At 35.6% G+C, this 27,866-nt stretch overlaps 1 protein-coding gene across 5 annotated transcripts in view; it reads left to right on the forward strand.

Moving 5' to 3' along the window:
• Positions 1 to 27,866, forward strand: part of LOC150079885 (liprin-beta-1-like) — a 179,139-nt gene that overhangs the window by 105,623 nt on the left and 45,650 nt on the right. For 4 of the 5 annotated variants that reach the window (XM_090382234.1, XM_090382235.1, XM_090382231.1 and 1 more), the window contains 6 exons: positions 4,486 to 4,617; positions 6,790 to 6,898; positions 7,059 to 7,120; positions 7,237 to 7,321; positions 18,869 to 18,957; positions 26,436 to 26,675. In XM_090382234.1, the coding sequence (XP_090238360.1) occupies positions 4,486 to 4,617; positions 6,790 to 6,898; positions 7,059 to 7,120; positions 7,237 to 7,321; positions 18,869 to 18,957; positions 26,436 to 26,675 (717 nt within the window). The remainder of the gene's footprint in view (positions 1 to 4,485; positions 4,618 to 6,789; positions 6,899 to 7,058; positions 7,121 to 7,236; positions 7,322 to 18,868; positions 18,958 to 26,435; positions 26,676 to 27,866) is intronic. The other variant, XM_090382232.1, reaches the window with a different exon arrangement.

The following is a 27,866-nucleotide window of genomic DNA, read 5'->3' on the forward strand; positions in this document are numbered from 1 at the left end:
GTGTTATGTGAACATTTCTTGATTAGTTTGTTTTTCGGTTGCAGTGTTTTTGATAAATTTATCTTTTCCTTTATTTGATACTTTAATATTGCACCTATACATTAAACAATACATGTAATGTTGACCTTTACTATTCTTTTTTGCATAAGGGTATTCGTTTCCCTATTGCTCTGAGTATAAATAATAAAACACTAAGCATAACACTTTAACTAACTAGCATTGTAAGTCTTACTAACTGTTGATAGACTTAACACATGATGGCACATGAAATTCCTGTTGTTCACACAGAAAGAAGACTACACTATGTATGCACAAACTTCAGTCAGTAGTCACTGTATATTCCAAAAAAAAAAAAATAATAAAAAAAAAATATATATATAGTGGATTCCGGTTACTTGGGCCACCGGTTAATCAGAGCAGCCATTTATTTGGGACAAATCTTAAAGAACAGAACCCAATCGAGAAAATAGCCAGGGTTTACTTCGCTTAATTGGGACAACTTGCCATTTAATCAGGGCAGAAGACCACAGCACTCGAGATTGCCCTACGATTGTCTCTGACCATACCACATGATTTGGTCGGATTTCTGGAGGTCACAACCATAAAACAATAAAAACAATTAGCAGGCCCCTGTTTAATGGGTTTTTCTGTTAGTGCTTCAATCATATAAAAAAATTAATTTTCAGAATCTGCTCTTCATTCCTATTTTTTAAGCTTCGTAACTTGTTACTCCGTTCTTACTTGCATTTATCATGTTACTTGCGATTTGTGTGTGCCGTGTTCTTTGTTATTGATTGATTATCTCTTTTACTGTTTTAAATTTTAATTCCCACCCACAAATGTCAGTGAATAGAAATGTTAACTAGTTAGTATATGTACATATTACAGTACATATTAATTAAGCTATGCACATAAGCGTAAATTTATTTTTATTTTGCTAACCTGTGGAAAATATTCTTTGGATTTTCACGTATCATTTAATTTTTTAATTGGTAACGTAATAAAGTGTAAATTTGTACTTAATACAGTATATCTTTACTTTTATAGCCTGTGGATAATATTCCTCCTATTTTCGCTAATTAGAATCACTGTTTAATAGAATTAAACTTTAATTCACAAACGTGATCACAATGACCTGCGCTTACGACATATCGTATAGTGAATGGTACTTTACTATGGTGAGTCCGTTGTAACGTGATTTGATTGTACAGTGAACCAATTGTAAAGCAGGGATCCACTGTATTTTTAACTATTTACGTGAAACTTCAGATAATTGGGGCAGCCGCTTAATTGGGCCAAAATACACTAGTCCCGATGTGTCCCGAATAACCGGAATCGACTGTATATATATATATTGGATGAGGATGAGCTGTAGAATAAATGTACTTGGAATGAGCCTGAGGTAGAGGAACCTAACAAAATTGCCACAAACACTTGTTCACTTGAATTTGTTTATTTTATATTAACTTGGAAATCCAGACAATTGATGCCCGGAGGATGGTGCCTGTTCCAAAAGCTAGATATGTGATAACCCTGTTCTAGTCTCTCATAGAAGGAGGAAGTATTTTTGGTGCATATGTTTTTTTTTTCCAATAATCTGAACCTTTATATGAACACATACAAAGTTATAGTTCATGACTTACAACACAACACTTTTTTTTTTTTTTTCATTGAACTTTGAGCCTATGTAAATGGGAAAAAATTGAATGTGTTCATAATAAAATCTTTACAAAAAGGGGTTACAAGCAAAGATATTCACAAAGACATGGTAATTGTGTTAGGTGAATCTGTCATATCATATGCAATTGTCAGAACTGGGTGGCCAAATTTAAACATGACATAACCAGCATTGAAGATGAACAGTGCAGTAGATGTCTGTCAACAGCAACCACTCCAGAAAATATCAATAAAGTTCATTACATGGTGATGGATAATCAGTAATTAATTGTTAGAGAAATAGTAGAGGTTACAGGCATCTCAATGGACAGGTGCAAAATATTCTGTCAAATGAATTAGGTAGTAGTAGTAGTAGCAGTGGCATTTGATGCAAGAAAGCAAGTGTATGAGCTTATGCAGCATCAGCCAAAAAAAAAAAAAAATCACACCATTCCCTCCAAATGCCTGTCCAGTTTCTCCTTAAATTTATTCAACCTATCAACTTCCACAACGACAGATGGAAGTTTGTTCCAGCAATTAACCACCCGCTGGCTAAAGGCAAATTTCCGCACATCTAATCTACATCTGTCTTTTCTTAATTTGAATTTATGCCCCCTTAGGTTCATAATCTGAACAAGTGGAAGGATCCCATCAGAATTCAGCATGCTCAACCCATTCAAGGCCTTATATACCTCAATCAGATCACCGCGCAGGTGCCTAGTCTCTAGCCACTGCAATTTGCAGAACTTAAGCCTCTCTTGGTAAGAAGATCCCTTCATTCCCCTCACCAATCTTGTTGCCCTTCTCTGTACACGCTCAAGTAAATCTACATCCTTCCTAAAATGAGGCCTCCAGACCTGTACGCAGTACTCAAGGCGTGGCCTGACCATTGTCTTATACAGAGGGATAATCACCTCCTTTTCCCTGCTAGCAAAATTCCTATATATCATTGACAAAACCCCATGACCTGCCCTGGCAGCCTGTCTGCATTGCTCAGAAAACTTCATATCTGACTGCACAATTACTCCCAGGTCTTTTTCATTTTCTACCACCTTAAGTGTATTACCACACAGTTGGTACGTTTCTCTGGGGTTACTTCTACCCATATGCAGTACTTTGCATTTGTCAAGGTTAAACTTCAGTTGCCACTTCTTAGCCCATCTGCCCAAATTATCTAGATCCTGTTGCAGTAGCACACTGCCATTACTGTCATTAACAATCCAGCCAACCTTTGTATCATCTGCAAACTTCGACATTAAGCCTGATATACCTTCATCAATATCATTGATAAATATACAAAACAACAGTGGACCTAACACCGAACCCTGTGTGACTCCACTAATAACATTAGTCCAAGAAGAGCAGCTCCCATTGATTACCACCCTCTGTCTTCTCCCACTTAACCATCCTTTTATCCATTGTAGCAACTTACCCTTAATACCATTCTGCTCCAATTTGTACAATAGTCTTCCATGCGCAACAGTGTCAAAAGCTTTCCTGAAATCCAAATATATGATATCAAAATTATTTTTTGCATCCAGTTCCTTTGTAACCACATCATAATATCCTATCAAATTTGTCAGACAAGACTTTCCCTTAACAAACCCATGCTGTGTCTGAATTATTGCTGCAGTCTTGTCTAGATGATCCTGCAATGCATCTTTAACCAGTGACTCCATTATTTTATCCAGAACAGAAGTTAAACTAACTGGTCTGTTAGTTTAACAGACCAGTTAGTTTAGACCAGGTATGACAATGATTTCTGTACAGTGGGACCTCTGCCTTTTGACACACAATCAGAAATGTTTTTAATTCAAAACTTCAAAGCAGTTTTCATTTGTTATCAAGTGGATCCTGTAAACTTTTTGGCTAATGTAACTATTGAATCATAGCTTCATCACTACCAATCAAACTGCAATAAAAACAATAGAAGAATGCTGATTCACAACTTCCAAACAAGGCCAAGTCAGCCCATCAGCCGATGAGATAATGGCATCTGTCGTCTGAGATTCAAAAAGGCATAATGGTAGATTATTATTCTAAAGAATGATTATTCCAAAAGATCAAAAAATAAATGGACCATACTATTCTAACTAGTAACTGAATTATGAGATGTAGTAAAGTCAAAAAAGGCTAGGAAAGCTAACTGAATGTGCTTTTGTTTCACCGGGACTGTACCTGTTCAAACATCAGCTGTTTCCCCATCCACCATACTCTCCAGATCTAGCCTCATATGATTTTAACCTGTTCCCAAAACTAAAAACTCAGTATATCTGGAAGGAAATTTGGATTGGATGATGATGTTATAGTCACTGCACACTCCTTTTTTCAGGACCTTCAAGAAAGTAATTACAAAATAGGGATTATGAATCTGCGGCATCACTGGAAAAAGTGCATTGCATTACAAGGAGATTACATTGGAAAATAGTATAAAGTCAATATCAGATAGCAACTCCTATTCTAGGTAGAAATTTATCAAACAAACATTGTAGATTGTTATTGATGACCAAATCAGGATATTCTTGTCTCTTTCTAATCTTGACCTAATACTGGCAGAAAGTTCTATATCTGATGATTCACCACTTTGAGTTTTTAATTTTTTTTTTTTTTTTTTTTTTCTTTTCTGAGCTTAATATTTTGTCATGTACTGTCATAGATTTAAAAAAAATGAAGCTTTCGTATATTTTTGCATGGTTCCATTTAAGAGTAAAGCTTATGTGTACTTTTTAAATCCAGAATTAGGTTATTGAAAATGTTTCTGTGATTGTCTCATTGTATTTATTTAATAGATTAAGTTTCTGATGACCAATATTACCCTTAAATGTGTAGGAAATGGAATCTCGCTGTTCCCTTGAAAGTTTTAAACTGGAGCTTGTTACAGAAATTTCCAATCTCAGATTGAAAATGTCATCTTCTGAACATGAAAGGTTAGAATTTGAAGAACAAGCCACTAAATTGCAAGTAAGCACTTTATATAGCTAATTGAATTATTATTATTACTGCATTTTAAAATCATTGGATGCCATTGGTTCTGGCTGTAATCCCAAGGTAATGTGTGTGGATATAGTTATGCATGTTGCTGGATTGAACCTATTTGCTGCCAGAAAAATTATACAACCCATTTTTAAATGTTGTGTTTGTGTGTTGGCTGCAATAAAATAATTTACAGTGAAATTGCAAATTCTCCCGGTCAGTGGCTATACCGAATATGAATAGGAATTTATTATTATATTGGGAATTACCAAAAAGAGTGCTTCTGAATCAAGGGTCCTTGTGCCTATTATCTTTTATATTTATGATTAAATTAAAATTTTGAATTTTATTTGGACCTTACTAATAGATGATATAAATGTTCAGAATGAACATTGATTCCCACCATACTTGATGGCAGTTTCAACTATCTAAAACAATTATTTTATAAATAAAAAATTATTGTGATATTAGCATTATAAAAGTTGTTTTTTAATGCAAGTAGCCCTTGATTTACACCAGTGTTAGATTCATGGGGGGACAGGTGCAAATGGAACCCTTTTTATTAATGGGAAATCACAGGGTTAGGTTCCAGGCATCAAACATTTTACCTACCCTTTTCAATACTGAAGTATTTAAAGTTCAGAAATAAACTTTTTTAATTAAAAAGCATTTTATTTTAATTTACATAAATTCAGTTACATATAATAAATAAAAAAATAAATTACAAAACATTTTGACAGTGAAAAACCAACTAAAAATTTGCTGTAATGCCGAATTTTCAGTTCATTTTTGAAGGTCCTGGTTGAGGATCTTTTGTTGAAAGTGCTGGTTGAGGAGGTTGCCTTTTTTGAAAAAAGAAGCAAGTGTTGATTGCCCGGATTTCTTCCTCCTTTCTTTAAGAATTTCAAAATAACAACTCAGGGTTGATATGACACCCCTTTTAACTGTGGCACTCCTTTCCCAGTCATGATCAGTGTCACAGAGCTCATTAATGAGGGACTCTACACTTTCAAGAATCGGTTGTAGATCACTGGTCTTCATAATTTTCAGAGGAGGATCTTCTTCTTTCTCTTCCTCCTGCTGTTGGCCAAGTTCTGCAGCATCAAGGTGTTAATTTGAAAGAGTCTGTGCATGACTTTTCAAGAGCTCAGTTACATCTTCATCTGTAACTTCTTCTAACTCTGCCTCTTGTGCCAGCCTGCTGATGTTTTCTACAACATTCTGTTGTGGCTCGAATCCTCTGAAGTCATGCATGAAATCTGGGAGAAGTTTACGCCACACTCCATTTAGACAATTGAGCCACTTCTTGCCAGACTGTGCTAATATGATTGATGCCCTTTAAGACATCAAACGACCATCAATATTCTCTGATGGTAATGTTGGACTCATCTAAAGCTTTTACCATTTCTGTAAATGTTTGCCATAGGTAATAAGCTTTAAAGGTGGCTATCGGTTGCAAAACTGATGTTGTATTATCTGTGATTTGCTCAGATTGTCCTTGATCATGTGTAAAGATCACATGAACAGTGCATGATACATAGCAGAGTACGATGCTGATAAATTTTGTTTGACAATTTAAACTTTCAATTTATAAAAAAATTTCAAAAATAAATATTCAGTCTTGTGGTTAGTGACCTGTGCTATTGTGAATCGGCGCAAATCGGACCAGCACAAAACGAGGGCTACACGTATTTCAAATATTTTTTCTCAATTTTTAGGGTTTATAAATGTATTTTAGAAATAAAATGCATGTACATGAACACAGTTCAAGACTTGGAGTTAGTTTGAACAGTGGGTTTCATCTCCCCCAAAACTTGGTATTTTTTTTTTTTTTTTTAATTTCTCAACATAGAATAGATGTGATTTTAGAAACGTAAATTATATTCAAGGAACTGTCATGTAATTCATCCTTTTTTTTGGCCTCATGCATTACATGATAAAAAGCAATGTGCTTAATTTTACAGCTGCTCTTTTTCTTTGTTACTCTTTTAATTAAATTAATTATACAATTCTATAAAAACATAACTGAGAAAGCTTAGAATTCATCACATTTCCATTTTACTTTGCAGATATTTCAAGTAACAGTTTTTCAAATGAATAAACCTCATTTGAATATCTTTTGCAGAGAAATTTCATATTTTTACGTAAATTTTCTTTTAGGGAGAATTGGTTCTCGTACATGCACGAATAGCTGAAAAAGAAGCAGAACTAGCTACTATAAAATCTAGGCTGACCAGGAATGGGGCAGTTACACCTGTTTTTGAATATGGTAAAGAAGAGTTGTTAAGTAAACTTAATCTTATGTATTTTATTTCTTATACTAGCTTTTCAAATTGTTTATTTTCATTTGGTGGTTTAATGCCTTTTTGTATTTAAATATTCACGTGATAATCACAAATATCCACTTAATTTTTTTTTTCTTAATTCAGAATTTGAAGTCGATAAATTAAGGAAAGCACTCGAATCCGTGATGACAGCAAATGATGAAAAGGTGAAAACATTTTGAACTCATATTCTTATACTGTAGAAAACATTGATTTATTGGTAATTACAGTGATTATTTATTATTTTTAATTGTATATAGAGTTATTATATTTGATATTTTAGGAAAAGAAGATCAGTGAGTTGAAAGCATCATTAAATAGATACAAACGACTTCAAGAGATATTAATATCTAGTCATGGGCAAAAAGGTATTTATTATTGTTAGTCTATTCAGCAATGATATATAGAAAAGGAAAAGATACTGTGTATATAGTAGCTGGTCCTTTTTTTTTTTTTGTTTAGAATGATAGGTAGAATGGTAGAATTAAAAATAGCACAAAATACTGGTATTTTGGTACCGAAAAATAGCATAAAATGCTGCTATTTAGGTATACCAGAAACTGATATTGCAATTCCTACCCATAACAGCAAAGCTTTTTCATGTTCACTATATTGCATACTAAGTTAATCAATTTTGGATCCTCAGTTATCCCTCAATAAATAACCAAACAAAATTGATAAAAAGTTCAGAATATAGTAATAGTAATAGTAATCGTGGCATGTGATGCAAGAAAGCAAGAGTATGAGCTTATGTAGCATCAGCCAAAAAAAAAAATATTCACACAACCATTTCTTCAAATAGGCCTCTGGGGTTGGGTATACTCATACTGTGATTTTTTTTTTTTTAGTGTTTTCCACCAACCATGGAATAAAACGAAAGAAGAAACCAAAATTTTTTAAAATATTTAATATTTACAATAAATTATTTACAAACAATATTACTAATAGTAATTTTAAAATAAATTAAAACAACTGTGATATACAGGATAATAATAAAATGCCGAATTTAAAATGCAATAAAATATACTGGTTAAAATCGCTAAAATACTAACTGAAGCTTTCAAAGGCTTCTGCCTTCTTTCTCAACAGTGTTTTTTTTTTTTTTTTTTTTTTTGTATGGCCATAGCATCTAAACAGTTCTTCAAATAGGCCTCTGGGGTTGGGTATACTCATACTGTGATTTTTTTTAGTGTTTTCCACCAACCATGGAATAAAACGAAAGAAGAAACCAAAATTTTTTAAAATATTTAATATTTACAATAAATTATTTACAAACAATATTACTAATAGTAATTTTAAAATAAATTAAAACAACTGTGATATACAGGATAATAATAAAATGCCGAATTTAAAATGCAATAAAATATACTGGTTAAAATCGCTAAAATACTAACTGAAGCTTTCAAAGGCTTCTGCCTTCTTTCTCAACACTGTTGAGAAAGAAGGCAGAAGCCTTTGAAAGCTTCAGTTAGTATTTTAGCGATTTTAACCAGTATATTTTATTGCATTTTAAATTCGGCATTTTATTATTATCCTGTATATCACAGTTGTTTTAATTTATTTTAAAATTACTATTAGTAATATTGTTTGTAAATAATTTATTGTAAATATTAAATATTTTAAAAAATTTTGGTTTCTTCTTTCGTTTTATTCCATGGTTGGTGGAAAACACTAAAAAAAAAAATCACAGTATTCACACAACCATTCCCTCTAAATGTTTGTCCAGTTCCTCCTTAAATTTATTTAACCTATCAACTTCCACAATAACAGATGGAAGTTTGTTTCAGCAATTAACCACCCGCTGGCTAAAGGCAAATTTCCTTGAATGGGTTGACCACCAAAGTGTGGTCAACCCATTCAAGGCCTTATACACCTCAATCAGATCACCTCACAGGTGCCTAGTCTCCAGCCACTGCAATTTGCAGAATTTAAACCTCTCTTGGTAAGAGGATCCCTTCATTCCCCTCACCAATCTTGTTGCCCTTCTCTGTACACGTTCAAGCAATTTTGTCTACATCCTTCATCCTACATGCCTACAAATCTACATCCTTCCTAAAATGAGGCCTCCAGACCTGTACACAGTACTCAAGGCACAGCCTGACCATTGCCTTATACAGAGGGACAATCACCTCCTTTTCCCTGCTAGCAAAATTCCTGTATATCATTGACAAAACTCCATGACCTGCTCTTGCAGCCTGTGTGCATTGTTCACAAAACTTCATATCTGACTGCACAATTACTCTACTTCCAGGTCTTTTTCATTTTCTACCACTCTAAGTGTAGTACCACACAGTTGGTACATTCCTCTGGGGTTACTTCTACCCATATGCAGTACTTTGCATTTGTCAAAGTTAAACTTCAATTGCCACTTCTCAGCCCATCTTTCCAAATTTTCTAGATCCTGTTGCAGTAGCACACTGCTATTACTGTCATTAACAACCCTGCCAACCTTTGTATCATCTGCAAACTTCAACACTAAGCCTGATATACCTTCATCAATATCATTGATAAATATACAAAACAACAATTAGTTCATGAAGAGCAGCACCCACTGATTACCACCCTCTGTCTTCTCCCACTCAACCATCCTTTTATCCATTGTAGCAACTTACCCTTAATACCATTCTGCTCCCATTTGTACAGTAGTCTTCCAAGCGCAACAGTGTCAAAAGCTTTCCTGAAATCCAAGTACCATTATGATATCAAAATAATTTTTTGCATCCAGTTTCTTTGTAACCACATCATAATATCCAATCAAATTTATCAGACAAGACTTTCCGTTAACAGACCCATGCTGTGTCTCAGTTATTGCTGCAGTCTTGTCTAGATGATCTTTCAACGCATCTTTAACCAGTGACTCCATTAGTTTACCTGGAACAGAATTTAAACTAACTGGTCTGTAATTACTGGTGTCACCCTTCGATCCCCCTTTGTGAATTGGGGATACATTTGCACATGTCCAGTCCGTGGGGACCTCCCCCGAGTCCAAGGATGCTCTCATAATTATGGCTAAGGGTTTGCTTAGTTTCTCTGCCGCCTCCTTTAATATAACTGGATAGATTTCATCCACCCCAGGTGCTTTTCTTTTGTTTAACTTCAACAATTTCTCCTCCACTTTGCTTTCAGTTATTACAAAATCATTAAGCACCCTGCTACAAATTGATAACCTTCTGGCATTTTCAATCCTTAATAACTCCTCATGTGTGAATGTAGATGCAAAATACTCATTCAGTTTGTTTGCTATCTGAGCAGGATTATCAGTAGTCGAACCATCAATATCAAGTCGACCAATCTGATTCATCCGCTTCCTTTTAGATTTTATATATCCTTGTAAAGAAATCCTCGCTGTTTTTCTTAGCATCCTTTGCCAAAGATTTCTCGTAATCTGCCTTTGCCTGCCTAACCTCCTTTGTGGTTTGATTACAGACTACCTTATATCTGCCATAGGCTTCTGTGTCGCCTGATAATTTATATGCATCCCATGCATTTTTCTTCTCTACCACGAGTCTCATTAATTCATTTGATAACCATTTAGGCCTAAACCTTGAACAATATTTCTTAATAGATATGAAATGTTTAGTAGTTTCCACGATTAATTCCTTGAATGCTTCCCACTTAGAATTTTCTGTTGGTAACATCATCAGTCGGTCCCACTGTACAGAATTTAAAAACTGTCGGAGAGCACTGTACTGACCTTTACGGAAGCAAAAACCCTTTCCTTTACCCCTGATGGTAATTATATCTTTAAGTAAATCCCACATCAGTACACTGTGATCACTGCCACCTAGTGGTTTCTTTATCTGCAAATTCTTAATACACGATCTGGTTATCAGCACTTGATCACTGCTGATAACCAGATCAAGGGTATTACCCTCTCTGGTTGCCTCTCGAACATGCTGCTGTAGAAAACAATCATCAAATAAATCTACAAAAGTCTTACTAGTGTGTGAGTGACCAACTCACAAGTTCCAGTCAATATCTGGGAAGTTGAAATCCTCCATTATAAGACATTCTGATTTACTAGCCCACTCTATTTCTCTGTTCAATTGTTCATTGTACTCATTTGAGTCATTACGCCTATAACACACTTCTACTCTTATTTTTGCTTTCACAGTGCTTATGTCACACCAAACTGACTCAACAGTGCACTGTTCATCTATATCAACTGGATGCACTTCTTTTGATTTTATGTTTTTCTTAATTAACAGCATAACCCCTCCTCCCTTCCTATCCTGTCTATCCTTTCTGTACACATTGTACTCCCCAAATTCCAATTCTGCATTCCTAATATCTGTGTGACACCATGTCTCTGAATCCCAACAATATCCGCCTTTGATGTCTTGACCAACACTTCAAATTCATCAAATTTATTTACTATACTTCTAGCATTGGTATACATGCACTTATTCTTATTCTTAGTTACCCTAACACATCCCATATACCTGTTTCACGATGACTGCCATCAGTCCCTGAAACCCCCAGCCCCCCTCGCTCCAGGCCGCTGCTTATTCTAATAGAAATAGTGCAAGAATTTCTTTCATCTCTGCCTGCGGCTACTTTTAACATTTTAGTCTGTGAATCCCCCCAAGCTAGCAGTTTTCCAGCCCACTTAACACTGCCTCGATAGCATCAGCAAATATTCTTGTACCCTTTCTATTTAAGTGTATCTCATCCCTGTAGAAGCAATCTCTCCTGTTAACAAGCACAGACCACACTGATAAAAATTCTATCTCATGAGCCTTGCACATTCCCTCCGAATTGATTGACAAGGCTCTCATCATGTACTTCCTCCTATTGTATCTGGGCAGAATTACAGACACTTTCAAATTTAATCCTAACTTATGACTTTTTTGCAACATTGACCTATACTTGTTAAGTAAATCTGCAGATCTCCTACTCTTAATGTCATTGGTGCCAATGTGTACAACAATATCACCCTTTGTGCCCTTAAAAGATGAGCAGTGCGTAGCACACGCTTCTTGATTAGACCGGGGTTCGAGCTCGTCACCACCAAATACGGAGGATGCGGAAAGATCAGGGAATGACCACCGCATATTCCCAGAGCAATATGGCCTTAGTTGCTAATGGTCCTAAAAACCAAATAACAAACAAACAAACAACTTAAAAGATAATATATGTTTCACAACATCATCAACTTTTACCCCTGGAAGACATACCCTGGTCCTGACTTCCTCTTCTGGGGATGCCTATTTCTTTCCTCCCCTTGCTTTCCTTTTCTTTTCCATCCATACCATTACCCCTACTTCTCACGCTATGTTCCTTCCTTTTCATTTTTCATTATTTTTTGGGATAACAAGTTTTCATGTTATCCCAAAGAGTCTTTACCTGTTTGTGGTCCCTGGCACGCCTCCATGTGGCATGGGATGGGAGTTAGGTTGCAGCGGACCAGGTTTTCACTGCCCTCTGGCTGCGAAGTTGCTTGGCGCCAGCACTCAACATTCAACATAACACACACATAAACTTTACACACCAACACTTATTTGCCGGCTTTGGCAAATTTGCTTTTCAGACACTATTGCTGTACATAGGGGAAACCCTGGAGACCACCTCAAAAAACAAGAACACCTTAAATACCCTGGTCCTATTCCATTTATCCTTTTTACACAATATATTACCCTTCTCCCTGACAATAGAGTCACCAACAATAACTAGTTCCTATGGGACCAGTGCATTCTGCCTTGGAGATTGCCGCTGTGTTGTCGATGCACAATAGTGAGCTCTGGCACTGAGTTGGGCAGCTGAGAGCTTGATGGGGCCCCTCATATTAATTTCTTCGAGGGCATCTACCCTACACCTCAAGCTCTCATAGACACCCATTAGAACACTGAGTTGATTTCTAGACACTCTGCACCTGGCACACACACAAAGACATCCTCCTTGGCTAGATCATATTCTGTTCCAGAGAGTTTGGCAAACATTTCACAAGTTGCACATTTTTTTAGGCTGTGATGCATTGGAGAATCGCCCCCATCAGTTCTCTCCTGTGTCACAGCACTCCTGCCACTTTGTGCCCGTTGCTTTGCTGCTCTAGTCTGGGGCATGATATTTTAAATTAATGAGATAAATAAATTTAATTAATTAATTGTCAATACTACACTATCTAATAGAATCCTAAATGCAGTGATGCATATTACACTCTATAATTTTATGTTAGAGCTACCTAGTTACCACAATTAAAAATTTGAATTCCCTGTTTGTTTGTTATTTGGTTTTTTAGGAGCATTAGCAACTAGGGCCATATTGCTCTGGGGATATGCAGTGGCCATTCCCTGACCGTTCCGCATCCTCCATATTTGGTGGTCACGGGCTCGAACCCCGGTCTAATTAAGAAGCGTGTGCTACACACTGCTGCTCCTGCCCACCTGGCTATGGAGGTGCCTTGAATTTCCTACCACTCTCTATACAAAAACAATGGCTGCAAGATTCGAATGAAAGAACGGTTTTACATATATTAAGTAGTAATCTACAAAAACTCTTATCTAAATTAAAAATAAAAATAACCAGTGTAACTAGAACTATAAAGCTACTTATAAAGTACAATATAAATAACAATTAGGTAAATAAAATGGCAAACACTTATCGCTTTTTCGGAGCCTGTAATTCACAGTTGTAATTTTTAAAGAGAGTCAGCACCCTCTCTGATATACTTTGGGCTAGAAAATGAAAGTAACAAGTACTAAATATGTGATAGTAAGTTCCAACAGATTTTGAATTCCCAGAAACTGCTTTTTAGATCTCAGAAGAAACTTTATAATCATGTGGTGTATTCTTCTTGAATAATTTATGAAATAAGTTACAAATATTTCTAAAAAAGTTATTTTATAGAATATATTTCAAGTCCAATTTACAAAACATGGGGACAGAAATACTAATTTTTAAAATCTCTTAGTCTTCATTAAAAACCTGAGAATTAAACTGCTTATGGTATTACATAATTGAACACTGTTATACCACATATAAGAATTACTGCCAATTGCAACCTGCACACAAGACCAAAATAATATATACAATGTTTGTCAAATGTGTATATTAATAAAAACTAAAAATAATATTGAAGGTGACAAGGAATAGCCAGCACTCACCCAGGGAAGCATAGCAACATGGAATTGTGCAAAAAGAAGGTGCAACTGCTTTCCAGAATAATGTAAGGAAGGCCACCCCTTGTACACCAGTAAACACCAGCACCTACCAAGAAGGAAATAACATTTAAAGAAAGTTTTAGGGAACCACAGTGACAACTTCCTTGTGTAAGCATCTATCTGCCACTGTGACAGATACTGTATGTGCAATTAAACGTAGCACACTATTTAAAATATATTTTTGGTAAAATGTACTCTCAAGCACATGTGATGAAAGTGCAAATTACCAACAGTGTATGTTAGATAAAAGTGATTTCTGTTTTAGAATAATTTAATTTATTGCACTAGAAAACTATTCTTTAAGTTATTTCATGTTTCTAGTGATAAATAAAACTGCTTTTTGGTAATTCTACTCCAGTTGTATAAGGTGCAAAGAGTTTCCAGTAGCTTAATTACACTGGAGTTTGAATTATAGAAAGGGGGGGGGGCTGGAAATTAACCAACTGTATGTGAAGAAAATTTTTTGAGTACGTGTGTGATTTTGAGCAAGTTTTTCAGATTTACCTGGCACTGTGCCTGCTTAAGCATCAGCTAGAAAATGGTTACTTCTGAAATTGTTTATTTCTATTTAAATTACAGTGTATTGGAATAACCATTCTTTATACTCATCTCCAAAGCTATTATGCTATAATGAATTCTTTTTGTAAGCCAAAATGTTCTTGTGTATTAGTATATCTCATTATCTTTATAAGTACGGCTCCTCAAATACAGTCCAATTTTACTGTATAACTGCATATTGCAGTAAAGATATTACATCAATATTTTATTGTTAAAAAAATTGTAATATTGTTGTTAGGACATATCTTACATAAAGTTTCTGATTATTTCAGTTATCTTGCATTTTTGGGAGTGAATATTTTATTATTTGGAATCATTTCCCTTGAGGTTGTTGCAAACATTCTCTCAGATATGCCAGACAAGCTGTGCTTGCTACCTGGGAGTCTAAAACGCTGATGGAACTGATATTCGGGTGACACTCAAGTCAAGTGACATCCAAACTTCCTTACATTTTGAGAGTACAGCTCTAAAATGGTATTTGCAGGCCGGCCACTAGTTAGTACATCAGACCAAACCTATTGGTAACTCTCTAGGAGACTTCCTGATCAGCTAGTGTACAATCTTGCTACCTCTACTCTGTCAGATAGTATTAGTATTAGTATTAGTATTAGTGACTGGAGTCACTAATATTAGTGACTGGAGGGAGTCCGAGTTGTGTGTATGCGGGAAGCATTGTCGAGGCCACGTTATGTCAAGGATCTGGGTATATTCTTACCACGTGTACGCCATATCCAAAAATTTCATTACTTCATACAGCAAGTCCCACTCACTTTTTCTTACTATTGAATACACCATGAATTGTCAAACTAATAGAGCAAGCTTATCTGCGAAAAGATCTAAACCTCCCAAACACTTCCTAGTTCATTTCACAATGTGGTCTCAGTGATGTCCATTTTCACTTACAGTCTGCCAAACTCAATTACTTTTTTTTCTGACAGAATCTCAGTTATCGGTTGATTCAACCACTGCTCATCTCAGTTGCCCAAATTATTTGCTGTATGATTCCTTTTGCCTCAAAGGTGGTACTTGTGCATATGCCTGTTCCGATGGCACATTATAGCCTTAGTTGCTAATGCGCAAATAAAACCCAACCAACATCTGTTCCGATATTCCCCATCAGAGACTTAGTAATTTGGAATCTCCTCTTTTTGATCTTCTCTGGCTTAAAATCTCTACCTCATTCTATCAAATTCATATGTTGTCTCTACTGTTCTCCCAACTTCACTAATCAATTGGAACTCTTTGACTTCCTCTCTTCGCGACTTGACTTTCTCCACTTTCCTAACAGTGAGGTAATTTTCCTTGGTGATTTTAATGTTCCCAACTCCAGTTGGCTTCTGTTTTCTTGTCACACAGATCCAGCTGGTCTAGATGCTGAGGCCTTTGCAATTACTAATGACCTTGCACAGATTGTTCATTTACCTACCAGAATACCAGACAATCCTAACCATACAGTCAACGCACTTAATCTTTTTCTCACAAACAACCGTTCTAAGTACACGGTTGTAGTGAGTGGTCCATTAGGCACCTCAGATCACAACTTGGTGATTGTCTCTTCTTCAATGGAGCCTTTATCTTATGGCTATTCCCAACCTTGTGTTGTTTGGCATTACAAGAATGCAAAATGGGATGACCTGTGAGATTTCTTTTCTTCTTTTCCTTGGTCGGATTACTGTTTTAAAACTTCTGATGTCAACAATTGCTCAGATCGTGTCAGTGAAACTATTCTTGTAGGAATGGAATCCTTTATTCCACACTCCACTTTAAAATCTCGTCCTTTATCTAAACCTTGGTTTTCCAATAAATGTGCTAAGGCTGTTCAAGAGAATATCGTAATTGGCTTGTTTCCAATTTCCAATTTTGCTCTCCAATTCATTTTTTGCCTACACCAAAGCTCGCAACAATTGTAAAGCAGTTATTAATCAGTCCAAACTCGATTTTGAACAGGCTAAGAGTAGAAAACTTGCTTCTTGCCCTAATGGTAGCCGAGCATTCTGGTCTCTTGCCAAAGCTATTGGCTGCAACTTTTGCCCATCTCTGCTCCCACCTCTGTCAAAACCAGATGGTTCTATTGTCACTTCAGCCAAGGATAAAGCTGACCTGCTAGTATCCCATTTTTCTTCCAACTCATGTATTAATGATCTTGGTAAGACACCTCCCACCATTCCCAGCATGCACCATTCAATGCCTCCCGTGGTCTTCCGTCAAAAAGATGTCAGAAGGATTTTGACGAATCTTGATTCTAAGAAAGCTCCAGGTCCTGATGGTATTTCTGCACTTGTTCTCAAAACCTGTGCCCCTGAACTTTCTCCTATTCTTTGCCACCTGTTTTCATTTTCTTATTCCAAAGGTGCTTTTCCTTCTGCTTGGAAATTTGCTCATATCCAGCCAGCCAATTCCTAAAAAGGGTGAAAAATCCCTCCCATCCAGTTATCATCCCATTGCAATTACTTCTACTCTTTCTAAAGTAATGGAGAAATCAATTAACTGCCAACTCTTAAATTACCTAGAAACCTTCCGTCTGATCAACGATTGCCAATATGCATTCCATCATTGTCGATCTACTGGTGATATTCTGGCTTATGTTACCCATTTATGGACAAATTCAATAGAAAAGTGCAGTGAAACACAAGCAGTTGCTCTTGACATCTCAAAGGCTTTTGATCATGTTTGGCACAAAGGTCTTCTAAACAAGCTTCCATCTTATGGTTTGCCAACTGTTTTTTGTAATTGGTTATCCAGTTTTCTCTTTGTCCGTTCACTGATGGTGATGGTAGATGGCTCTCTGTCTCTAACTTCTCCACTAATGCTGGTGTCCCTCAAGGTTCAGTTCTTTCCCCCACTCTTTTCCTCTTGTATATTAATGACCTTTCATTGACTGGAAATCCTATTTATAGTTTTGCTGATGACAGCACATTGCATTCCACTTTCCAGTTTGAGAAACCTTGCCCTGCTCAATCAGCTTCAACTTCTCGAATATCTGCTACCAATTCCTTAAATGCCAATCTACAGGTAATTCTCCAGTGGGGCAAAGACAACTTAGTTAATTTCAATCCTTCTAAAACTCAGTCCTGTCTTATATCTCGTAAAAAGGATTCTTCTGCTCCTATGCTTATCTTTGATAACACTCCGATTTCTAGGCAAGATGATATATATCTCTCTTGGGGATTACCCTGACTTCTAATCTCTCTTGGCACAAGCACATTACAAATATTGCTTCTTCTGCATCTAAAAAACTTAGTTTTCTCTTTCGCTCTTGGCGTTACTTTTCTTCCAAACAGCTGTTCACTCTGTACAAATTGCAAATCCGCCCTACCATGGAATATTGTTTCCACATCTGGGGTGGTGCCCCCAAAATCTTTCTCAGGCTTCTAGATTCCATTCAGAAGAGGGCAGTTAGGTTAATTAATGACTCATCTCTAACAGAGTCTCTCCACTCTCTGTCTCATAGACGTACTGTTTCTGCTTCATGCGTTTTCTACAGATACTTCCATGGACACTGTTCATCTGAATTGGCTTCGATAATTCCCCCTCTCTCTTTCAAAACAGTTCGAACACGTGCCATCACCACCAGCCAACATCCACTTACTGTTCAACTTCAAACTCACAGAATCAACTTTTCATCTTCCTCGTTTATTCATTCAACTGCCGTTTTCTGGAACAGTCTTCCTTCATACATATTTTCTGAAAATTACAGTTTACAGAAATTCAAGTCAACAAATATCTTTTTTTTCGTCTTCTCAACCTCCAACCCATGCACGGTACTAAGTACTACAGGTTCTATTTCCTCTCGTTTTTGGGGTTTTCATAGAAAAAAAAATTTCCCACTGATATGATGAAATAATTACTTGCATTATGCTATTATATTTAAGGCTTGACAAACACAGTCACCATAATTGTTATGGTAACTAAAAGAACTTGTACAATACTGGTCATCCTGCTTGGTGACTAGTATGTATTTCAGCCAGAATTTCCTTTCTTGTCATGTACCATTCTTGATATTTCATAATCACATTATTAAATATCCTCCTGACAGCTCTGGCAAGAGGTAATTGAATATTTTTGGGAGACCAAACTAGTCTGATAATTGTCTTGGAGAATGATGATATTCATGCTCTTAAAAATTATATATGTATGAAAATTTGTTCTCTCTCTCTCTCTCTGTCCCAAGTGAAAATTCTGGTTATCTGTTTTTAGACTCATCTATACGATCAGGATTACTTAGAGAAAAAGTTCCCTCAGAAGACTGCCTTATTCCTTCTAGTCCTGGATCTGAAAATGTAAAGGTACCTGTAGTAAATAAGAAATAGCATATTGATATTTAGATTTTTATCTTATACATTTGTCAAATTTATCTCTATTCATTTACTACAATTCTGTGTACACAGACTGATTTCACTTAGTGCAGTCCAAACACATTATTCTTTATGAAGTAGCTTCATGATGTTTTCTTCAAATACTGGCATACACCGATTTGAAATTATATCATCATTAAATTAGTATCTGTGCTTTGATTCACATTGCCTTATGTTCATATTATGAGGGGCATTTGAAAAGTTTGTGGCCTGAGTATGAAAGGATAGTGGTACAGTGTTAAAAATTTCTGTACTTAGTATATAACACTTTAAATTGTAACCCACCAAATTTCATGCAATTTTAGTAGTCTTTTTTTAATTACAGGTGGTAGTAGTAGTGGCATGTGATGCAAGAAAGCAAGTGTATGAGCTTATGCAGCATCAACCAAAAAAAAAAAAAAAAAGTTCCTGAAATCAACAAAGTTGTGTGAATGGATAAAGATGGACAAAGTCAGTGACTCTGCAGTTATGCAATATTTTGTAAGAAAGGGACTAATGCCAAAGGCAATTCATGAGAATATGATTACCACACTGTAGGGGGGATATCCCTCCCTCTTCCATGGATAAGAAGTGGGCAACAGAATTTAAATAAAGGAAAGAGAGCCTGGAAGATGACCCATGCTGTGAAAGATCTGCAACATCCATTATTCCAGAAGTTGTTGACAGTGTACATGATCTGGTGATGAATGATAGTTCAGTACATTGCCAGCTTTTTGGGCATCTTCTGGGTGTGTGTACCACATAATAACAGAAGTTCTCACTATGAAAAAGGTGTCAGCACGATGGAACTCAAAGTTCTTGCAACAAAAATGCACAAGAGTTGTCAAGGGAATATTTTCATCATTTTCAAGCTAATCCAGCTAATTTCATTGCAAGGTTTGTGACCATGGATGAGAGGTGGGTCCATCACTTTCAGTTGGAGGCAAAGGAGCAGTCCAAATAGTGAAAATACAGCTCTTCTCCCATTCCAAAGGAAGCCAAGTTGATTCCTTCTGCTGGCAAGGTGATGGAATCAGTGTTTTGTGATTTTGATGGAGCGTTGCTAGTGGATTACCTTCAGAAAGTCATAGTGGCACATTTTGCGGACCTTGTTAGGTGTTTGCATAAAAACATCAAAGACAAGTGCTGGGGAAAACTCAGCAAAGGAGTATTTTTCCACAAGGAAAATGCACCTTCTCACAAGTCTGTCACTGCCATGGCTGCACTGCATAAGTGCGGCTTTGAAATCTTGGACCATCCCCCCTATTCATGAGATCTAGAACCATCGGACTCTCGCCTATTTTATAATTTGAAAAAATACCTGTCGCCATCCATTTTCCCACTGACAGTGATGTCATATCTGCAGTGGATGCATTCCTGGAAGTCTAAGAGAAAACTTTCTTCATGTCTGGAATCAACACATTGTAACATTGGTGGCAAAAGTGCATTGACTCTAAAGGGTACTATATTGAAAAGTAACAGGTTACCAGATGCTCCCAGGTAAACTCTTCATACTCAGGCCATGAACTTTACAAATACTTCTCATACATCACTCGAAACTAACATTCTTCAGTTCTCCTGGGCTACTTAGTTTTACACAAGGCAAGATTTTCAATTAAGTGATTTTGTTAACCTTGTTTTAGCAGTTTTTTATTAATGATGCTAGATTGGTTAAATTTTGTGATTTTTACACTTATTGAAATTAAAATGAGTAATACCGATCAATGCATTGCAGCATTATCCATTTATTGTTCAACTTTCACAATTCCTTCCATTGACCCGTGGGTCAATGGAGAATATCGTGATACCTATAACAATGCACCACACAATGTTATTGGGTATGGAATTAGATATTTTTAGATAGGGATTAGAAGGTAGTTTCGTTATGACAGCAGTGGTATATGGAGAACAGTACAGAATTTATTAGTGAGGTGTGTGTTCCTGGGAAGAACACGTATTATTTTGGAAACCTTATCTTGCATCCAAGTCATGTTTGCAATGCCAAGAGCCATTTAGTTATAAATAATCAAACAGGCCTGTACTAAATAAGACAACCATTCATTGCACTGTGCAGCATTTTTATGATAGTGTGAAGTTCTGTAAACTGCAGTAAGTTCAAGAAGCATTTTGAGACCTTGAAATTTTTAACCCAAGTTATGACAACAGTGTAGGTTGTTGTGCAGTAGTATGCATTAAGCCACGCAGAAGTTGAAAATCTATGCATATTGAATTCAGGTTGTGTACAAGCTGTAACAGCCAGATAAAGCAGCTGAAGTAGCATACTGTAACTGTTTTCACCATTTTGTTCATCCAAATATAAATATTCTTTACATATTTTTCTCGGCTGAAGCCTTGGAAAGCTGTATCAACAGCCAGAATAATTAAATGTGGTGCAGAGGAGATCCCCACACAACACTCACAAAAGGTCAGTGTGTGGTGTGCCATATCACACAGGAGAACTATAGAAATTTTTTTTTAATGAGATGGTGACCACCAAGGTACAGTCAGTCCTCGTATGACACGTGTTTACACTACACAAATTGGATCATACACGATCGGAACGATATTGTATATAACATGAACCGAATTTGCTTATGCATGATTCGCCTTTGGGTTTACAAGAAATGGCAGTCAAATGCAGAATCACCCCCAACTGAACGCAACATGATAGAAATGAAGAGAAGATTCTGAAAATGTATTTATGTTTTTTATATCAGTGAAGGAGAAACACATTTCACCATAATAAAATAAAAACCCACACAATTCCAGCTATCAGTATTATCGCAAACGCAAGAACATGTGATATTGCACATGCTACAGGCCTAAATGGGGCAATGCCTAGAATTAGAAAGAATGCAGAGAAAATAAAAACAACTTTCATAGCAGGGACAACTCAAAGTGTAACAAAATCCATCAGATCAAGACAAAGAATTGGAAGAGATGGAACGACTGTCATCTGTTTGGACAGAAGATCAAACAAAGAACAAGTTTGCTTATGATAGAAGCAAAAGCATTAGCAATATTTTATTCCATAATAGTCGTAATAAAATACGTAAGTATTTTATTACGATTATTTATTGTGTTTGGTAATGTTTTGGTTACAAATGTGGGGTCAATCTTGGGTGGTCAGCACTTAACCCTATTTTTCCCATAGGGCCTGTTATTTATATTGCACGAGGGTTTCTAGGAACACAACTATTGTGCTATATGAGGACTGACTGTATATCAGGATGTCATTTGACAGTTCATCTGTATGCTATAAGTGGACAAATGATATTGCTGGTTCCAGTACAATGCACTGTGTATGCACCACTTGTGCATCGATCAAGCTACTGATGGAGTTCTTTGATGACTGCCTTATTTCTCGGTGTTTATGGCCTCCTTGGTCACTAGGTGCACCCCCCCCCCCACCACCACAAATTAAAATAATCTCCAAATTTTAATCTGGGGGTGCACTCAAGAATAAAGCTTATGCAGACATCTCATATACTCTGGATAAACTAAAGGAAGACATTGAGAACTGCATTCATGCCAGTGATCATATTCTTCATAGAGTTATATCATGTACACTAAAAAGAGAAAATGCATGTCTATATAAGCAAGTTGGACACTTCTAGCACATTTTGTAACAGTTTTAATTAAATTTGATTTTGTTTTTATTGAAACTTTGTTGTATTTCAAACAGGGTTGCATTTTAATTGGATAATCTAGAATAATTATTTTTAAAGCGATATTTATAGTTTCTTGTCTTGCTTTATAATTTATTTCTATATGGCATGGGACAGCATTTATTGAGTTTAAGAAGAATTTCTTAAACTCAATAAATTTAAACTCAATTTTTTTGTGTGATATTAAAAGAAATGGTTTTAAACTATTTCTTTTTACATCCTACTCATGCTGCTCTGATAATTTTTAGGACTTAAAGTTTCCTCCACCTTAGGAATTTGACATAATCAGGAATGCAATATGTAATACATTCATGGTTGTGTAAATAAAATAGCTATGTTAGATATTGCCAATTGATGCTTTTTAATATGTGTACGGGGTACATTGTTTGCTTGATTTTAATTATGTGAATTTTAATATGTGTAATGGGAGATCCAGAAATGAAGATCAGTATTCCACAATGTTGTTCCTATGAAAATACAAACAGAAAAGTCATGAGGTGGTTTAGAATTTAAAGTACTATTATCAAGTTATATAACTTCAAACTTTCACAATGCCATCAGAGATTCAGGTTGTATGATTTCCAGTATATTCCTGTATTCTGCCTGGGTATAAAGTGAAACATGCAATGTAAATAAAATGTAATGTGCAGTTAAGCAATAAATAAAATAAGCATTGTTAACAAGATCTAACAGAGGTCAGCACCAGGGTGGTAACTGATCTCTGTTAGGAGATAGCACCTCAAGAAGAAGAAGAAGAAAGCATCATTGAAGAATGCTGACTAATAAATTGTGCAAATATCTGTATTATCCTCTTCATTTCAAATAATTCATGTGGATTGGAATGCTGTTTACCAGAGAATGCTAGAAGTGATAGATGCAGGGATATACCATAAGAGATTCTCATGAATGTGGCTGAATTCTTCAGGGGCCTGAACAGTTCATAAAAAAATTGCCACAGGAAAAAAATTTATAGATTTAAATTGAACACTCATCCAACTTAAATCTGTAAATTTTGGAGGAATTGTGGCACAGACATTTAATCTTGAAGTGGGTGAACTGACAAACAAAATATAACAAAAAATGTAAACTTAAAAATTAAAATAGCTCTTAAAATTATTGGTGTAAATTTTGGTATTCTTTAGTTTAGTCTTAACTTTTGATCTGCATCATTGATTATATTAGAATTGAAGAATTAGAGAAATTCTCCATCCTACTTTTATACATCAGTGTTAGTATACAAAAGGCAATTCACATTCATTTGTATATGGATCCGGTACAATAAGAAATGTACATAATGTTATTTAAAAACCTGTTAAAGACTAAAATAAAATTTAGGGCTAAAGCCTCAAACACAGAAGTTACTAGACATATGAGTTAGTGCAATGCGTCAGTTCTGTACTTAGTTGGTGAAATAGAATTTTTTTCATTACATCTCATATTGTGAATACCTTCACAATGAGTTGCCTGTCATTGTACTACTTTGAATAAGTAATGCTTCCCCATTAGAGAAAATTATTGTTACTTATTCTCGGTGGCCATCACCTAGATGGCCATTTCAGGGCTATTTTGGACTTTAACTATTTTATTGTATACTGTTTGGCATCCCTCGTATTGTGGTGTTAACTTCATAACTGGGTTGTCAGTCGTTATAGCAGCGGGTACTACTCATCCACTAATGAAGGGCCAAATAGCCCTAAAACAGCCGTCTGGATGGTGGTGGTATCCACTGAGAATAAATAACAGTAGTTTTCTCTAATGTAGAAGAATTACTTATTTGAAGTAGTACAATGACAGGGAACTTGTAAAGGTATTCATAATATCAGATGTAATGAAATCAGTGCCATTTCACCAACTTTGGTGATTTACTGCATACAGAACTTGTGCTTTGCACTAACTTGTATGTTTAAACCTCTTGTAAAACAAGAGGTTTAAACATACAAACATACCTAAAAACCTCTTGTAAAACATTCTAAAGCTTTAAAATGTTTAGAAATATTTCTATAGTTTAAAAATATATTCCAAAATAAATTTTTCTGTACATTTGTATGTTATGTGACTCTCACCATTGCTCTCTCCCACTGTGTGGAAAAGACCTGGTTTAAATTCCTGTTCCTGATCAAAGTTGAGGAATAATTCTTCCCATCAGGAATGGGAGGAGCCTTTATGGACTACTTTTTTTCCTCCATGACTGACAGTAATTCTCTGCCGAAGATTATTGTGTAGATGAAATTCTCCTCTTATTGAATAATCATTCCTTAAAATTTCAATAGTACAAGGTTGCAAGATAACTTTGCCCTGTACTATTGAAAAACAAGACACAAGTTTGCAAACACAGAAGTGTACTTTCAGCAGGAATGCACTAGTAAATTTTCATTTGAATGTTCATATCAATCTGATACTGAATTTCATGAACAGTGAATAGATTGTCAGGGGAGCATTTGCGCAGGAACATCCTCCAAGATTTCCAGTGTGTATACTGCTAGACTTTTTCATGTGGACACAAAGACCATTGTATGTTAAGCCATTGAGAAAAAAAGATATTGGATTTTTATGGTACATAGCATCTTAGTCCATATCACACCAGTGTATTGTGTCTGTACAAGTGTATACCATGAGTCAATTTGCATGCTATGCAAGACCTGGAAATCCAGAAAAATCTTTATTTCCAGATTTTGGGGAGTAGAACCCTAATCACTCTTCCTGAGATTGATTAACTGCAGACTTGATCGAAGAAGCCTTTATGATTTCCAGTCTGGATTCAAATCCAGACATATCAAGATAAATGACAAGTTGCAAAACCACTCTACTGTCATAGAGGACATCATTCATGTGAGTGTACCAGTGGTGAACATTTTGAATTTTTGTACTATGTATAACATTTCCACATGCATGTAGAAAGAACATTTGGGCTTATGCTTACCCAATAAACCATTGTAAGTACATCTCATAATGTTTATACATAATTTTGAGTCAGTGGTGATGTGTATATACAGTTGTGTGTATATGTGTAAAACATGCACATTTGTCCACACACCAAATGCATATTTCCAATCATAAATATAAATTATAAATATTATATTGTGCATGTGAGCATGCGTGCTTGCACACACACACACACACACACACACACACACACACACACACACACACACACACACACACACACACACACACACACACACACACACACACACACACACACACACACACACACAATACAATATTTATATGGCATCATTAGTTATGATTACATAACTGAACTCATTAGGGAGTTTAAAATCCTTATGAAGTGATTGTTTAGCATTTACAATATATAAAATTCTTGTTACCCATAAATAAATAAAAAATCAGTGCCAAACACTAAGTGAACTAGAGATTTTTGCCTGATACAACCTTATTATAATTTAACTAATCTATTTGGTTAGTGTATTTATTAATTGAACTCAGTTACAGGTGCTGAGGGGAGTGTTATTTTGACTCATCTTTTTTTCATGTATTCTACTCATTTTGTATTCTCATTTTGTACTCATTTACTCATTGTATTCTAAAACCACTTTGTCCATCTGGCCAAACTCACAGTACAATTCATAAAGAGCTTTCCCCTTAGTTTCTCTATTAAAAATTCCCAAATTCATTTGAAAAGGATCAAAATTATCCCATTTATGAGTTTTAAGGCATCTGCCAGTGGGTTAAGGATTTTCATTATGACCTGATGTATATAACAATATTACTTTATATATTGATCTTTACCTTTTCATGTAGAGGTTGCAAGGAGAACCTCGCGTAACTGATAAACCTCCGCCCGTACCTCGTCAATTACTACAGCCCACTGCCACTTCATCACCTATTCCTGGAGATCTCTCCATTCCATGTAGCAGGGAAGGCATGTGTAGGTATAGTCCATCTCCAAGTCCGATATGCAGTTCTCCGCCATCAATTTTAAACTTATCTCCGGTCCATAAATCTAACAGTGCAGAAAATATAAATCCTCCTCTTCAAAAGGTAAGTTTGAATTAAAATATCAATTGCCTGTGTACACTTTGTTAGGTAAAAATTTAAATGATCAGTTAACATTTGAACTAGAATTAAATGATTTTTTCAAAAAAAAAAAAAAAAAAATGGGGAAATTTTCCAGGCTTTGCACTAGAGCATTACTACTAAAAATAATCCTCCCCATTTTTACTTTCTGTAATATTTACATTACTATACCTTGGATATCCTCCACTTATGAAATTATTAATGAGATGCATAATTTGTGCCTTTATAATTTAAAGGCAAAAACCTTGTTTTCATTATAAGATATCCAGCAAAAAATGAAAATGGGAAAATTCCTTGAACTTTTCTTCTTCATTTATCACTTCTGTTCTTTGGAACAGCCTTCTTAAGTATTTCCTGAAAATTGCAATCTACAGAAATTCAAATTGTTTATCATCAACAAGTATCTTTTATCTTCTAGCCCATATGTGGTACTAGTATATTATTGGTCAGGTTCTAGTAATCTGTTGCATTTGGGGTTATGAAAAAAACTTTAGTTATCTGCCACGAGTGGTCAGTGTGTGGGGATGCACCTAGTTTAAAAAAGGTCAATGTACCAGATCTACCAGACCCATTTGAATGTCTTTTCTTTTGATGGGGTGTAGTTGTTTTAGATGATGGATCTAGCAATGGTTTTAAAGCTATGGATTGTGAAGATTTCTACAAAATAAAATAAAAATAGACTACCTAAAATTTAGGCATAATGTGAAAGTAGCTGTAAATTAACTTTCCTGACCATGGTGGTAGAAGAAAGGGAGGGTCATGAGAACAAAATGTTTTTTTCCACAGGAAAAAAAAAAAAGCTTGAAAATAACGTCTTGGGTAGTTGCTTGGATGAACTCGATGAAAGCCATCAAGTGTTTCCATAAATATGTTATTTTATAAAATTCAGGCTTACTAATTTATGTGTTTTGTGACATTTTCCATATCATTACAATATTTTTCATGTTGGAATGTACTATACTATACAGTCCAACATGTAAGTCTTTTCATTCTCTATTGCTTTGAGTTTGGTACCATCCAAAAATGGAAATACTTAGCTTCAGTGTTAAACCTCAGTTGCCATTTTTCAGCCATCTGCATAATTTATCCAGGTATTGTTGGGCTAGAATACCCTGATTCCTGTCATTAACCATTGTGCAAACCTTTGTATCATTA

This window comes from Mastigoproctus giganteus, chromosome 10 (assembly GCF_048544385.1).
Source record: "Mastigoproctus giganteus isolate SK-2022 chromosome 10, ASM4854438v1, whole genome shotgun sequence".
Classification (NCBI taxonomy): Eukaryota; Metazoa; Arthropoda; class Arachnida; order Uropygi; family Thelyphonidae; genus Mastigoproctus; species Mastigoproctus giganteus.